Consider the following 14902-nt stretch of genomic DNA (forward strand, 5'->3'; position numbering starts at 1 on the left):
AATGGCATTCTTGTTTATACAAAGGGCTGTGGAAGCCCTGCAGAGACTGGGGGTTGGTGATACATGTCAAGAACCCTGGCCACAACAGGGAAAGCAGGGGTTTTTGTTTGTTTTGTTTTTGAGACAGTTTTAATCAAACACGAGAGAAGGGATGAGCTGAACAGTGTGTAAAAAGGAGAGGAGGGGAGTTAGGGGGGACAACGGTGGGTCTAGGAATGGGTGTGGGGCATTTGGGATGGGGTGGGATCAGGCTGGGGTCGCATGAGCAACAGTTGCTGGAAAAGATAAAAGATCTGTGTTTTAGAAACACCCCCAGCAGCGTGGAGCCTGAGGGGAAGGAAAGATCAGAGGTGGAAACGCAGCCAGGGTGTGTGGACTGCGCCAGATCTGGAGCCTTCTGCGGTGCCACCGAGGGAACAGGCTGTAAGGTGTGAATGACTGTGCCACACCGAGCCGTCAGCTCCGTTTTAAGTTTTAAGACAGTTTTATTTATTATCTAATTTCCTACCCACTCCCTTCATTACATATAAAAAAAACAGCAGGCTTGTCACTGAATAAAATACTAGAAAAAGTGAAAAACACATTTTAAAAGGTGTTTCTGTTCAAGGATTTTTCATTCCATTAGTAGAGCCTTGGCAAGCTCTTAAAGCATCAGTCAAGTACAGGAAGAACTAGAAGTACCTGAAATATTATTTTCATACCATTAATTATTATGAATAAAAAAATCCTCATTATGTCTTCAAAATCCCTGAGAGGCCAGCAAGCCCATTGTGCAGACGGAGAGATTGAGGTCGGAACTCCTTAGTGTCCACATGGGAGATAGGAGTATGTCAGTGAAGTTATTGCTTTAAGTTTTAGCAAGGTTTCGAAAGCCTTCCACAGTGTGCTGTTGGGTGGCCCCAAAAGCAGCAGAGCTGGCCGTGTCCTTCCAGCTCTCTCGGTTCAGGAGACAGTTTTGTCACGTGGATTGCTAATGAACTACTGATTGTGCAGTTTCTATTCTTCAGGAGTCGTGCACAGGGACGTGTGTCACTGGTCTGATATGTGCTCACTGGGCTCTTCCTGGATGAGCATTGTATAGCTTCCCTCTTCCCAGCCGATGCACTTGACGCAACTACAAAAACAAGAATTTGGGATGGGTTAAGAGACACATAAGTTACCAAGATTCTGTCTTTCCCGCCCATATGCGGCTTTTAATAAATTACACAGGTTCTGTGTAACAGGTATCTTCTGGCATCTTGAACTGGTTTGTTATGTATAGTGTTCTAAAATTAACAAAATAAACTCCTTGAGGTTTTTTTGTTATGCTGTCAAATCTCAAGAGTCCCATAAAATGACTTCTCCATGTCTGTGACCTAAGCCCACCCCCCCCCCACACACACACTAGTTCTCACCAGTCTCATTTTAAGTTCTCAAGTTACTGACCAATCATGACCAGTGGATGCTTGAGAAAAGCATTCACTGAAGCAAAATGTCAAGAGCCCGTGTCATCTTACTGGTAGAGGTAGATGATTCATTTAATGCACTTGCCCATTGATAGAATGATGAGAGAGCTACCTACCATAGACTGGCGACTGGGAGGACCAGGAGGCCAGCAGACAGCAGAAAGATGAAGCCAGGGAACCAGGCAACAGTGGCTGAATAAATCCCATTATACGCAGAGGTCGAAGCGACTCCACCAAGTGTTTCTAAGAAAGCAATGCAGGCGAACAGCACACCTGTTTGGGGCAGGGGCGTGGAGGGAGAGAGAAAACCCTGAATTACCAAATAGGCAAAAGGGAACCGAGAGAACTTGTTCACTGAAAACAGCAATGGGCCATGACTTGGCGGACAAAAGCCATCCTCTAGAGATCCTTGAGAAGACACTGGGGATGATGTGGCTCAGGTGGCAGAGTGCTCGTCTAGCGAGAAAGAAGCCAGCACAGCACAAGCCAGGTGTGGTGGCACACACTCCTAATCCCAGTGCTCAGAAACTCAAGGTCATTCTTGAGAGCCTGTTTCAACAACAACTCCGTGCACCCCTCTCCCCCGCCGCCAAAGTCACCTATGCATTTTGCAGATGAACAATCTGAGCCAAGGTGCTCCTTGTGGACCTGTGGGGAGAGATGTTGAAAACCTCAAATAGCTGAACTCCGGTGTCTCTAAAGGAAAGCTGACAGAGGTACCAGCAGCTGACTCATTTGGAGACGGCAGTGTCTCCTCCCACAGCCTAAAGCTTAGACAGGAATCTAGCCACAGATAGAAACCCCCTCATGGACATTTCCATATCTTCTGTCTGAACCACAGCCTGTCAATTCCATGGGCACATCTGTTCTGCTTCTGTGATGCCCTCCAGACCCAGCTGTCCTGGTGCATAGTAGCCATTTAATAAACGTGTTAAATGAATAAAGGTTAGCTCAGGACTCTGTTCATCAATCACCCAGTACATGTAAATGTACTGCCCCCATGATTTATGGTGATGCACAGAGTTGGTTTAACTGGCTTTCCTACTTGCTTAGTTACGGTATTTTGTTCACGTTTCTTGCGATTCCTGGGAATAGCGCTATGGTACAAAAACCTGACTGGACAGTGATAGTTCTGATACATAAGGAATCCATCCATCCTCTAAGGTAAATAGGTCAGGTTGTGTGGCATCTGTCTGCTACCATATGCTATTACAGGACAGCATTGGCTTATTGCTTGACTTCTCTGGGCAATCCAACATGTTGAATAGTTGTGGACATAAGCTGGATCAAATACATCTGATGAGTGTACTTTCTAGACTTAAAAAAAAAATTAAGCAGGCTGGAGAGATGGCTAAATGTTGCAGTAAGTATTTAAAAAATCATGGTTCATCTCTATTTCGCCCCCTCCCAGGTCTAACTCCAAGGCGCCACTGCCTCCATCCAAGGGTGTTTCTTTATCCCAAATGCCAACACAAACACAATTCTATAGCCCGATAGGTTTTCATACAGGTTTATATATCAAACTCTCAATCCAAAAACCCTCTACACAAGATTACATCAAATAGACAAAGATACAAACTGCCCTTCTATATGAGATATTAGACCTATAAAATACTTAAAATGTTCATAGCTCAGTTAAATGTTTTATGTATAAGAGTTGCCTTGGTCATGGTGTCTCTTCAAGCAACAAAACCCTAAGACAAGAACCATCACAACATGGTCTATGAAGGCCTTTGGGGAAGGCAAAGCTGCGGTTATTTTAAAACCAAGTGCAGTATGTGGTTTTCCCCAGCATTGACTAAAGGGACACAAATGCCGGTGTGCTATTAGGAATGATTCCTGAGTACTCTGTAAGAATGTTCCTTCAAGACTCAAATATGAGACAGGAAAAGTACTAACTGATGATATTCATAGAATACTGAGGGGGGATAGCGCCACAGATGCCAGCACCTGCGTGGTGATCCTCTACCTACACCTCCAAAGCTCTAGCCTCTGTTCCCATCTGCCACTGGGGATTTCCCTGGTGGCCGCCTTGCACAAGGGAAAGAATCAGTACAGGACTAATGGTGGTGCTTCTCTGGGCCACCTCTCTGGCTGCCTCCACACGGCTCACCCATCTGTACCACATTCCACGGAATTCCCTCAGCTTGAACCAGGTTTATATTTCCAACTTGGCCTCAGGTGTGAGCCCAGAAGAAAGCATTTCTGGGGCCCAAGGGAAGAATGAAACTGGAGGTCACTATCATCTTCCGAGCATGGATGGCCCTCTATATCCAAGGGCTTCGACATCTGAAGGTTCAGTCAACCACCCATCCAACCTATAGTTAGGCACTAAACACACAGAGACATTTTTTTTCTTGTCACTATTCCCTAAGCAACAGTAAACAGTAAAATGACTAAACATTTACATCATCTTAGGAATTATGGGTCATCTAGAGATGGTGAAAACCTAATTATGCATAAATTATATATATAAATACTATCTAGCTTGAAATTGGTTTAATCATTTTCATGAATTTTTGGTCAGTGCAAAATAAGTTTGACTGAAATTTCCATGGTATGCCATGTTTCTTATCTAAAAGAAAAAAAAACCCACTAAGGATAAAGTATGTTCTCTATACTGTGGAAGGCCAGATGCAATAGATGGGAACACGGAATACCTAGGCTTCTCAAGAGCTCCATCTAGAAACTAGACAGCAATGAACCAGCTGTCCAAAGCCTGCAGCCCACCCCATTTAACTTCCCCTCAGTGTCTGGCTCGGAAGGGATCATCCACATCCACCTGTTGACACCTTTGTCCAAGATCAGGACAGACCTGCCTATGAGGAGTCACCACTGCCCCCCCTTTGGTGGAGAGAGAGAACATGGGGGCTGGGCACAGTTCACGGAACAGGAGCATCCAGGCACTCAGTAGACAGGAAACCAGAGCGGCCCTGGTAGCCAGATTGCAGCTCGAGAGGGTAGGGGAGCTGAAGTTCACAATGGGGAAAACCTCTTGACTCCAAGGTCTCCTTTCTTCTTTTGGCCGAGACAAGGCCAGAGAAGCCTTAAAGCGGGGTCCCCAAGCAGGGCCCCTCTGCCTGAGTGTAAACCAGCTTCCGACAAAGCTCGGCGCTTCCTTCAAAAGGAGGCCTTGACAGGAAGGGGCTTGTAGGTTACTCAGGAGCTGTGACGGCTGAGGTTGGGACGTCTGCTACGGGCTTTAAAGTAAACTCACCTTGTTCAGTCGAGTGGATCACCTTTGACAGCATGGACCTCAGGATGGAAAGTGGCATGATGGCGAAAAAGAACGGTATCCTGACTGTGAGAGAGACAGATGATACAGTCAAATCAGGCAGCGTCAGGATGCTCGCCCGCCTAGAGCAGCTCAGGCTGGGTCGAGATGCTCTCCGGCCTAGACCCTTCCTCCTGTGAACACCCTGACTCACTGCAGCTGCAGATCCAGCTAACTGCAGTTTTGCCTAATAGATTAACAGACTACTGGCCAGTCATCTGAGGCTCGCTTATTCTAGAATTCTGGCTTTGGTCTTACAAATAGTATCCATGGACATCTTGGTACAGGGGTATTCAGTCTGCCTATTTGGTCCAGAAGAGACCATCTGCCTATTTTTCTAAAGATGTAACAACTTATTTAACAAGTTTCGACTACTAATTAGCTTTACCCATTTAAACATATTATCTTCATCATGTGTGTGCACTCGCATGTATTATGTATGTACGTCCCATATGCCCATGGGGGCAGAAGAGGGTGCTACATCCCCTGGACCATGTGGTCATGAGCCTGGGAACTGAACTCAGGTACCTGCTTTTAACCAATGAGTTCCTTTTGTATGTTTTTTTATTCTTAGGGCTGGCATTCTTGAGGCCTTTATCCCCTTACTCTAAGGATTTCTTTATAGGGAAGCTGGCTCTTTCTTGTCTTGTTGGTTCAATTTTTTGGCTGAAAACTGAACACAATTGCCTCTGCTTTTAAACTTCAATATGTATATATATATATATATATATATATATATATATATATATTCAACATATAATATATGTAATAATATATATTAAAATTTGTGTGTGTGTGTGTGTGTGTGTGTGTGTGTGTGTGTGTGTGTGTGGTTTTTGTCTGTTTGTTTTGACAGAGGCTTCACTATGCAGTCCTGGCTAGGAAGAACTGAATCACATGCAAAAAAATGTCCTTCAACATAATTTTGGCAAATACTCAAATTTGGAAAATCGTGTTGATTCTGAGTATGTGTCATATCTTGGTAAATCTGGCATTCTAATTATTGACTTCTGGCAAGCTAAAGTTTCCTTTAAATTGAAATAGAATGGGCTCATAGAAAGCTTTGTATTACATGCCAACCCCCTCCACCTAACAGACTGAATTCATTTTCCATAAAATCAGACACATTTGTAACTTACCTAAAAACATCATCAGCGTGGTCCTGCTGAAAGCAGTCAGCATCATCCCCACCATGGTGGTGAAAATGCCGATATAGGCAATGTGGATATCCTTCAGACAATAAGAAAACAGCCATATGCCTAGGAAACTACTCAGAAAGGATATACTGCCCAAAGCTGAACTATAGCCTATATAGACCTCATTCCAGCAGAGCGGAGGGCCCAGCTCATAAAGCGTAAATATCGGGAAGAGACCGATTATCACAAAAAAATAGATGACAAGGGTAAAAATCAGCAGACAGAGCAAAGACCGCCGCTTACTGGAACCATTTTTAAAAAGCATGAAAGTCCGGTAAAATAGGTCCTTGAGGCTTTCGCTACAGGACATAGTGACAATCTGAGATGAAGACTCCTTTATGGGGTCACTGAGGAAAAATAACAGGTAGACCAGGTTGACTATAATAACCACGGCAATAATGAAATAGGACCATGCAAAACCCAGTTCTCGGATAAAATAGCCGGATGACAGGCCCGTTAGCCCCGTAACAACCCCGAGCATAAAATCCAGGACGGCTATCCGGATGATCCTAAGCTTGTACTCTTTCTGCTGATCCACAATGTAGGCGAAGCAAGCTCCCCAGAACGTGGTATAATTCCCAAAGAGGGCGCCAATGAAGGTGGATGCTATCAGAAGCTGGAGAGGAAGGTCAAAGTAGGACATCACACACAGCCAAATGTTGGTTGCCAGGGAGCCAAGAGATGTCAGGACCATGGGGAGTTTCCGTCCATGATTGTCGCTGCTCGATAAAAGCATGAAGGTAGACAGCAGACCAGGAATTAAACCACTCATTTCCATCTGCAGGTTGAAGAGAGATGCCTTTTCCTGAACTTCCTGCAAAGACAAGGACAAAGCATTGATAGATACTCTGACCATAAAAAGACTTCAGCGTTGCCTCTGGTTATGAGTGGGAGGCCTCAGGTATGTGAGGGGACAGTACCAATTAAGCTTTCATGCAGTTCACAAAGCACATGTTAGTAGGTAACACATCCACGCTTATCATGAGACCTACCCCCCCTCCATGCATGGTAGAGACTCAGTAGCTACAAAAGGAAAAATGTGTGCCTCGGTATGTCTGTCTAGACAAAGGGCATGTGTATGTCAGACTCTGGTGCTGGCAATAGAATAGTATTCTCCTACCCCACCCCAACCCCGAGAACCATTTGCACTGGGAGATCATTGTGACTCCTGTTCTGCACCCTAAGGGATGATCACCCTTGCTGTGATGGGTCTTCCTGCCTAGGTTACAGGAGCGAAGTGAACATATGCACTTCATATATGTTTGCTGGGTAGTCTCTAACTAAGTGGACCCCTGCCCCGTTTCATCTTTGTGTTCACCAACAGGACTAGTGAGAATAGAATCCATCATTTACTACAGAAGCAGTGAGATAGACCCAGAAGAAGAGTCTTGCATTGCATAAGACAGTTGCAGCCATGGACCGAGAATACAATGACAATAGACAAGGTCATGTGTACACAAAGGCACACACTTGGGGAGCTGTGACACTCACTATGGCAGCCATTTGAATTTGGGGCTATTCGAAGACATTGTGTGAGGCTGGAGAGATGGCTCAGTGGTTAGAAGCACTGGCTGTTCTTGCAGAGGACCCCGGTTTGATTCCCAGCATGTACATGGTGATATATAACTCTCTGTAGCTCCACTTCTAGGGGATCCAACATCTTCTTCTTGCCTCCACAGGCACCTAGGCATGCACACAGTACACATACATGCATGCAGGGAAAACATTCACACACACACACACACACACACACACACACACACACACACACACACACAGAAATCATTTTCAAAGTCCTTTAAAGACATGTTGTGGGGGTTGGAGAGATGGCTCAGCGGTTAAGAGCACTGGCTGCTCTTTCAAAGGACCCAGGTTCAAATCCCAGCACCCACATGGTGGCTCACAACTGTCTATAATTCCAGTTCCATGTTCTCACATGAAGGCAGAACACAATACCAGTGTGAATGAGATAAAATAGACTGAAGACATGGCAAACACATATGTCCTTTTTTTAAAAACTTTTTTTTAAAGATTTGTTTATTTATTTCATGTATGTGAGTACATTGTCATTGTCATCAGACACACCAGAAGAGGGCATCAGATCTCATTACAGATGGTTGTGAGCCACCATGTGGTTGCTGGGAATTGAACTCTGGACCTCTGGAAGAACAGTCAGTGCTCTTAACCGCTGAGCCATCTCTCCAGCCCACATATGTCCTTTTGATTCATGCACGGGGCATGAGGCATGTTTATAATGGGAAATACTGTGTGTGAAGAGTATGCTGTCAGAAAGCAGCCTAATAATGAGCCATAAAAAAGAATTAGGTGTTTTCTGCCCCTCTATAACCTAACCTACAGGGGGCCAGACTTTCGTTTTCTTACCCTCGGTGTCCCTGGCTCCGAGGACGGAGCTGGGCACAGGGCAGGCTCTTGCTCAGCACCGAATGAACACATGGCTAAAGGAGATAAGGCCTCTGCCACGTGCAGGCCGTGGAGGATACTACAAATCATGGTGTCTGTCACTGCTTCTTCTGATAGGAGGGAATAAAAACAGACTCTGTTGGGAAGACATCCTAAGTGCCCTGTGCAAGGCCTGGGCTGTGTTCCGTACTCAGTCTTGCCTGCTCTATGAGCGCATCTTTATGTACTTCCAGCGACCAGCAGGTACATATTTACTGAGTAAGTAGATATAAAGTCACCTTTTAACCAATGTCTCAAGCAGGCTTTCCCCTCAGGGTTCCTGCTCTCATTTATACTGGTCTACCCAAGTCTGTCTTCTGCTTTCTCCAGTTCTGACCCTGAAAAGCCACGCCCTCCTCTGTAGTCTGAGAAATTTGTTTGTTGCTTTAAAAAAAAAAAAAAAAAAAGATCTTTAACAAGACCAACTCAAACTGTTCCATCTAGAGTTATAATTGGGACATAAGAAATAAACTATGGGCCTGGAGAGATGGCTCAGTGGTTAGGAGCGCTGGCTGCTCTTGCAGAGGACCCAGGTTCAGTTTCCAGCACTCACATGGTGACTCACAACCATCTGTAACCCCAGTCAGTCTCAGGGGATCTGGTGCCTTCTTCTGCCCTCTGAGCATACTATATGGACCTCAGACATACACACATGCAAAACATCCATACACTTAAAATAGTCTTTGTTATCAGACTCCAGTTATTGATTTACTACCTGAGAAGTAATTATTTAATGAGGAAAGGGTGTATCATGTGGTTAGGAAAGTCCTTCCTCTACAAAAGTCAGCAAGCATGACTAGGCTAGTATCCACTTCTTTACCTCTTAGCCAAAAGCACCAACTATGGTGTAAGGAGCCCATGAAGATTAAGCCCATTCATTGCCTAGGACAAGCACAGTGATTATAGAAGCTTCTTCTGGTCACAAGGCTCCAAGAATTTGGAACATTGGAAAAATAGACTAAGGCAAAAATAGTTTTCTTTTGAGACAAGGTCTCACCAGGCTGGCTACTAGTTTGTAATCCTCTAGTCTCAGCAATAGTGTGTGTGTGTGTGTGTGTGTGTGTGTGTATTGTGGTGATTTGAGTAAAAATGGCTCCCATAGACACTTGTTAGTACATTTGACCTTGTTGGAGGATGTGTGTTAATGGGGGTGGGCTTCAGATGCTCAAGCCCGGCCTAGTGGCTATCTCTTCCTGCTGCCTGTGGATTCAGATGGAGAACTGTCAGCTCCTGTCCAGCACCATGTCTGCCTTCATGCCACCATGTTTCTCTCGATGACAAAAATAGACTAAATCTCTGAACTGTAAGCCAGACCCAGTTAAATGTTTTCCTTTATAGAGTTGCCGTGGTCATGGTACCTCTTCACAGCAAGGCAATACTAAGACACACACACATATATCTATGTATGTATTAATAAATGTGTTAATAAAAAAGGGTTGGAAAATAAGACTTCCTCTTAAAATACAGATTCTCAAATACCAAATATAGGTGCAAGAACACAGTTTATTTTGTAATTAATTTTAGTTTTTGAGACAAGGTCTTGTGTAGGCTGAGTTTGGTCTTGACCTGGTAACCCTCTGCTTCTCCCTCTCTAGTGCTGGGATTACGGGTGTTCAGTACAGTAAGACTTATTATGACATATTTCGTGGTGACAAAGATTGAACCCAAGGCTTTGTGCACACCAAGTAAGTCCTCTATCATTAAGCTATATTCTGAGCCCTTGAATTTTTGAGACAGGGTGTCTTACTAAGTTTCCCAGGTTGGCTTTGAACTCATGGTCTTCTCTGCCGCCTGGGTTCTAGAATTCCAGGCAATGTACCACCATTCCAAGTTTCCTTACCTTTATTCTCCTTTCTACACCTGAAATGTTGCATGCTAGCACATATGCATATGTTGTTTTATGTGTTATTGGGATATCATAGTCAGCTTCTGTTATCAACCCGACACACATCTTGGAGGAGGGAACTTCAAAGGAGGAATTGTCTCCACCAGATTGGCCCGTGGCCATGTCTGTGGGCATTTTTCTTGATTGGTGATTGGTGAGAGAGAGCCCAGGCCACTGTGGGTGGTACCATTCCTGGGCAGCGGGTCCTGGTTGCGTAAGAAAGGTAGCTGAGCGAGCTATGGGGAGCATGCCAGTAAGCAATGTTCTCCCATGGTCTCTGCTTCAGGTTTCTGCCTCCAGGTTCCCGCCTTGCCTTCCCTCCACTACGGGCTCTAACCTGTAAGCCAGATAAACCCTCTTCCCTTCCGAGTTGTTTTTGGTTAGTGTTTTATCATAGCACCCAAGATGCAGACTCGGACAGGACAAGAGAGACAGACAAATATGCTGATCAGGACAGGGCTCCCTGTCACAATGCACAGTGTCTGTTTACACACAATGACACTTGGGGCAAGGTAGTGAGAAAGGAATCTTGTTTTTCTAGTACTCTTCCAGGGCTGGCTCCTTATTTTCTAGGGTGACCAGAATACAAACTCCTAGCCCCATATTTGGGAATTGAGGGGGCTAAGACCATAAAACAGAGTGGGTTACTAGAAACGAGAGCTCTGAGCAGGAAGCCAGGCTTTCAGATTCAGAGGGAGGAGGGTGTTCTCTGAGAAGCCATACAAGGAGAGCATCTTGAAAGGGCCCAGAAGGAAGTGATGCAGGCAAACAAAACAAAACAAAAAACAAACAAAAACAAAACAAACAAACAAAAAAACAGGGGGGGGGGTTAGCAGGCTGTCAGCCTTCTCCTTGTCCTGTTCTGTTGTCCCAGCCATGGGCAGCAGGGTAGGGCTGGACAGGGGGATAGGGGTGGGGTGGGTAAGGTAGGATGGTGGTTTCTACTTTCCCACTCTTAGTGAAAGCACCAGAGGTCTCAGGAACAAGACCTAGAATATGAATAGTCTCTTGGCTGGGCCATGATGGCTCACACTTTTAATCCCAGCACTTGGGAGGCAGAGGCAGGTGGATCTCTGTGAGTTTGAGGCCAGCCTGGTCTATAGAGTAAGTTCCAGAACAGCCAGGGTTACATAGAGAAACAAACCCTGTCTTGAAAAAACAAAACAAAACAGAAGAAGAAGCATCGAGTTGAAAGTTTGGCTAAAAGCAAAATGAGACCACACTGCTCTATACAGTCTGTACGTGTGTGTGTGTGTGTGTGTGTGTGTGTGTTGGTCAACAACTAGGACTGGAGGAGCCAGCACTGGCCTTCCTTCAGTGTAGAACAGAAACAGGAACCTTCCTCTCAGGCTCTTACTGCAGCTGAGCCCTGCCCCCTGGGGAGGATTGAAAACAATCCCTGACTCAATCTCAGAAATGATATGCCTCTGGAGCCTTCTCAGTCCTGGGAAAGATAGATCTTGAAATGTTTTTCCCTTAAGATCTGAGGAATCCAGCCTAGGCTCTTGGACATCATCGTTGGGAGATCTTCTACTTAGCTTCTTCTGTCTATTTGTCTGTCTGTCTATTAATCTTTCTTCCCCTTTATTGTTGTTATTACCTTGAGATGGGGTAGCCCAGGCTGGCCTTGAACCCACAACCCTCCTGCTCCAGCCTCCTGAATACTGTATTACAGGCCTGTGCAGACTTTGTAGGGGAACCACCAGTGGTGAGGCCTTTGTCCTCTTTGTGACGGTGCTGTCCCCATGGCTGCTCAGAATGCTCTATTCCAAGAAAACTCTTCTCAGCAGGAAGATATGAGAGAACAGGCCTTGACCATGCAGCTGGACTCTGTCCCAAGCTTCTACCTGCTACCTTAGGGCTGCTGTGGCAGCCAAAGACCTTCCCTCAGAGGCTCTCTGCCATGTCCTCCCCCCAGGCTCTTTTGGCAGTACAGAGAGACCCTCAGATCAGGGAAGGCAGCTGCACAGCCTCCACCTCTGTGCTGGTGAAGGCAGCACCAGTCTGTTGTTGCTGCAAAATAGCCCCGAAGAGAGCAGTTCTGAGCTTGCAAATGCAGCCCTGTAGAGAAACAGCTGACGTCATCTCCTGCACCCTGATAGACTTTTGACAAAGCCCGCCTCAGGGCTCAGGAACATGACGACAAAGCTCTTGTCAGATACACACAGAACTCAGCGAGGCCCCACAGTATTTAGTTAACCCTTTTAGGATACTGAGAGCTAAAGTAAGCACTTACCAGTCCAGGACTCAACTCCAGGGAGCCCAGTTTATCTTATCTAATACAGCCTCCTGACCTCAACAAATGCTGCCTCACCCCCATGGGAGACAACTGACCCCCGTCCAAATGTTTTCAAGAGACCAATGAAGAATTTAGTGAGATTTCCTAAGGATGAATGAGTTGGTTCCACAAGCGGGCTGGGGAGGGGGAATGGGGGTGCATTAGAGAGTTAGAAAGAGCCAGGTTCAAGGTGTTAAGAGGAACTATTAACCGAAATAGGAACAGAGAGAAAGCCGTTTGATTTGATTTGGGGGGGCGGTGTGTGTCACACCCTACAGATCCTCTTCAGAACCTGTTTCCATTCCCTGTTGACTACAGGATGGGAGGTTTTAATTCCTTACCTCTCGGAATGCAAAGATGGGGCTGCTTTTGTTTTGCTCACATTCAGAGGCATTGCTATCAGAAGCAAAGGTGTAGTTACCGGTTTCTTCCCAGATCCTCCGGTAGACATACTGTGCTGTCAGCGGGGTGGTCAGCGTCATAGCAAACGCGTTAAGGAGAATGGCGGGCTCAATGAATGCGATCTTCATATTGCTCAAGTGGGCAGGCAGAGTCTATTGGGGAGCGGGGATCGGGGGAGAGAAACAGGGGATAGAAATCATCAGTCAATTTCTTATCTCAGAGGCTGAATTCTCAAAAGTGGGGAAGTAGGAACAATGTGCCATAAACAAACATGAGCAAGCAAAAAGAGTTCCAGATTTCTGAGAGCGTGCCCTTGCTGGGAGAGGGTACCGCTTTGCTTTTCTCTCCGAGGAGCGGGGCCTCTCAGGACTAAGTTTCCCCCCCCTTACTTAGCTAACGCTCACAGTGCTGAACCGAATAACACCAGCCGGTTCCCACAAGGAAAACAATTCCCCGGGAACCCGGAGGTTACGCAATTATTAATATTATTGTGCTGCAGGTTAAGGGCCTCATAAAAAAGTCAGCTCCCGATCGGAAGGGGAGTTTCTGTTTTCGTTTTTAAAACTCACCCCACGGTTATAGTCTTCCTGCTAGGCTAGGCACTGGTGGAATCGCGATCTGAACTGTGTTCTCAGTTACCCAGTGCGGGGAGCAGCGCCCCCGGTCTTTTCAGCGCGGCTTCCCTGCTGGGGACAGCGGAAGGCCGGGGCAGTGAGGTGGAGCTGGACAGCAACAAGGGGACGTCCCTTGGGACAGGGCCACTTGAGCCCTGTTAAAAGGCAACGAGAGAAGCGCACCTCCCGCTTTCTTGTGGCCCTGGGACTCAGTCCCCGCCGCTCCCCGCGCCGCCGCACTCTTTGGGCCCAAGTAGTTAGTGACTCGGTCACCGAACATCATCACCCGGTTTGGAGGTGGTAATCTTCGGCCGCTGTCACCCGCCTCCCTAGCTCGCTTGTGATTGGGTCTGGCGGCCGGCGCGCCCGCAGGGATTGGTCTAGCGCAGTGTCATTCTCTTGTACCCGCCCCCGAAGGGTCGGCTGAATCTCCCCGAGCTGCTGGGCAAGTTGGGCGATTCTGGCAGGTCCACTAAGGTTCTGCTAAGCGTGTCTGGGTAGGATTGTTGGGTTTCACTGAAGCACCGCGGAGCCACAGGCGGATTGCCCTGGTATCTGGATAGAGAGTTCGAGGCTAGCCGAATGACAAGACTCCTGTCCAAAGACGACGACAACAGCAGCAACAACAAAGTTGCAGTTCACCGGAGCATTCCGGTGGACCCCGCAAGCGTCTGCCAAAGCAATGGAAGAGAGAAGATGAGACGTAGGAAGTTCATGAGAGGAGTTCCGAGTGGGAAGGCGTTGGCCTTGGGAAAACTTAAAAGAAACACTCATGACATTTTATGTAATTTTTTAATCTTATGGGTCTGTCCACCCAGTGCTGAGGTCAGAAAATGCCGTTAGATGCCCCGGAATTGATGTTACGAGCAGTTGTGAGATGCCCTGAGGGCGTAGAAATGGAACCCAGAGCAATATGTGTTCTTCATCAGAACAGTGAGTCATTTCTCCAACCACCCCTGCCCCGCTGTGGGGGGACGGAGTGTGTGTGTGTGTGTGTGTGTGTGTGTGTGTGTGTGTGTGTGTGTGTGTTAAATCTCTCTGAATGTTGCTTCTTCCTCTGTCACGAAGATATACATCTCTCAAAGCCACAGTAACCCCCCAGACAGTGCGAATGCAGCGAATGGCCTCCAACACGAACAGTTGGAACATACCTGCAACCGACAGGGTATCACTTCCTGAGGAAGAGAGGCAAACAGACAAGAAACAAAAGTTCTGTGATTTGGGGACCTGTCCAAAAAAGGAAGGCCTTAGGCTGGAGTGGTTGCTTCAGAAAGAGGGGACAGTCCTGCAATTAAGTCTCATACCCTTATCTAGAGGTCAAGGTCAGATGTGGGCCAGAGTCATATTG

At 46.5% G+C, this 14902-nt stretch overlaps 1 protein-coding gene across 2 annotated transcripts; it reads right to left on the minus strand.

The window, feature by feature from the left end:
• Positions 1-524: 524 nt before the first annotated feature.
• Positions 525-13834, minus strand: SLC46A3 (solute carrier family 46 member 3). Of its 2 annotated transcripts, none has more exons than XM_080941258.1 (6): positions 13510-13834; positions 12880-13092; positions 5859-6729; positions 4663-4746; positions 1562-1718; positions 525-1114 (listed from the first exon to the last, which is right to left on the minus strand). In XM_080941258.1, the coding sequence occupies exons 2-6, from the start codon at positions 13066-13068 to the stop codon at positions 1030-1032; spliced, it is 1386 nt and encodes a 461-aa protein (XP_080797384.1). In that variant the 5' UTR covers positions 13069-13092; positions 13510-13834; the 3' UTR covers positions 525-1029. The 2 variants fall into 2 exon arrangements, with proteins under 2 accessions (XP_080797384.1, XP_080797385.1); XM_080941259.1 differs by having other exon boundaries at positions 13738-13826.
• Positions 13835-14902: the final 1068 nt, after the last annotated feature.

Source organism: Micromys minutus (assembly GCF_963924665.1).
Source record: "Micromys minutus genome assembly, chromosome: 29".
Taxonomy (NCBI): Eukaryota; Metazoa; Chordata; class Mammalia; order Rodentia; family Muridae; genus Micromys; species Micromys minutus.

Coding starts and splice junctions, on each gene's coding strand:
- SLC46A3 (XM_080941258.1), bottom strand. CDS start 13,068: ATGAAGATCGCATTCATTGAGCCCGCCATTCTCCTTAACGCGTTTGCT. Junction 6,730..12,879: donor CCATCTTTGCATTCCGAGAG/GTAAGGAATTAA, acceptor TTGTCTTTGCAG/GAAGTTCAGGAAAAGGCATC. Junction 1,115..1,561: donor CTCCCAGTCGCCAGTCTATG/GTAGGTAGCTCT, acceptor TTGTTTTTGTAG/TTGCGTCAAGTGCATCGGCT.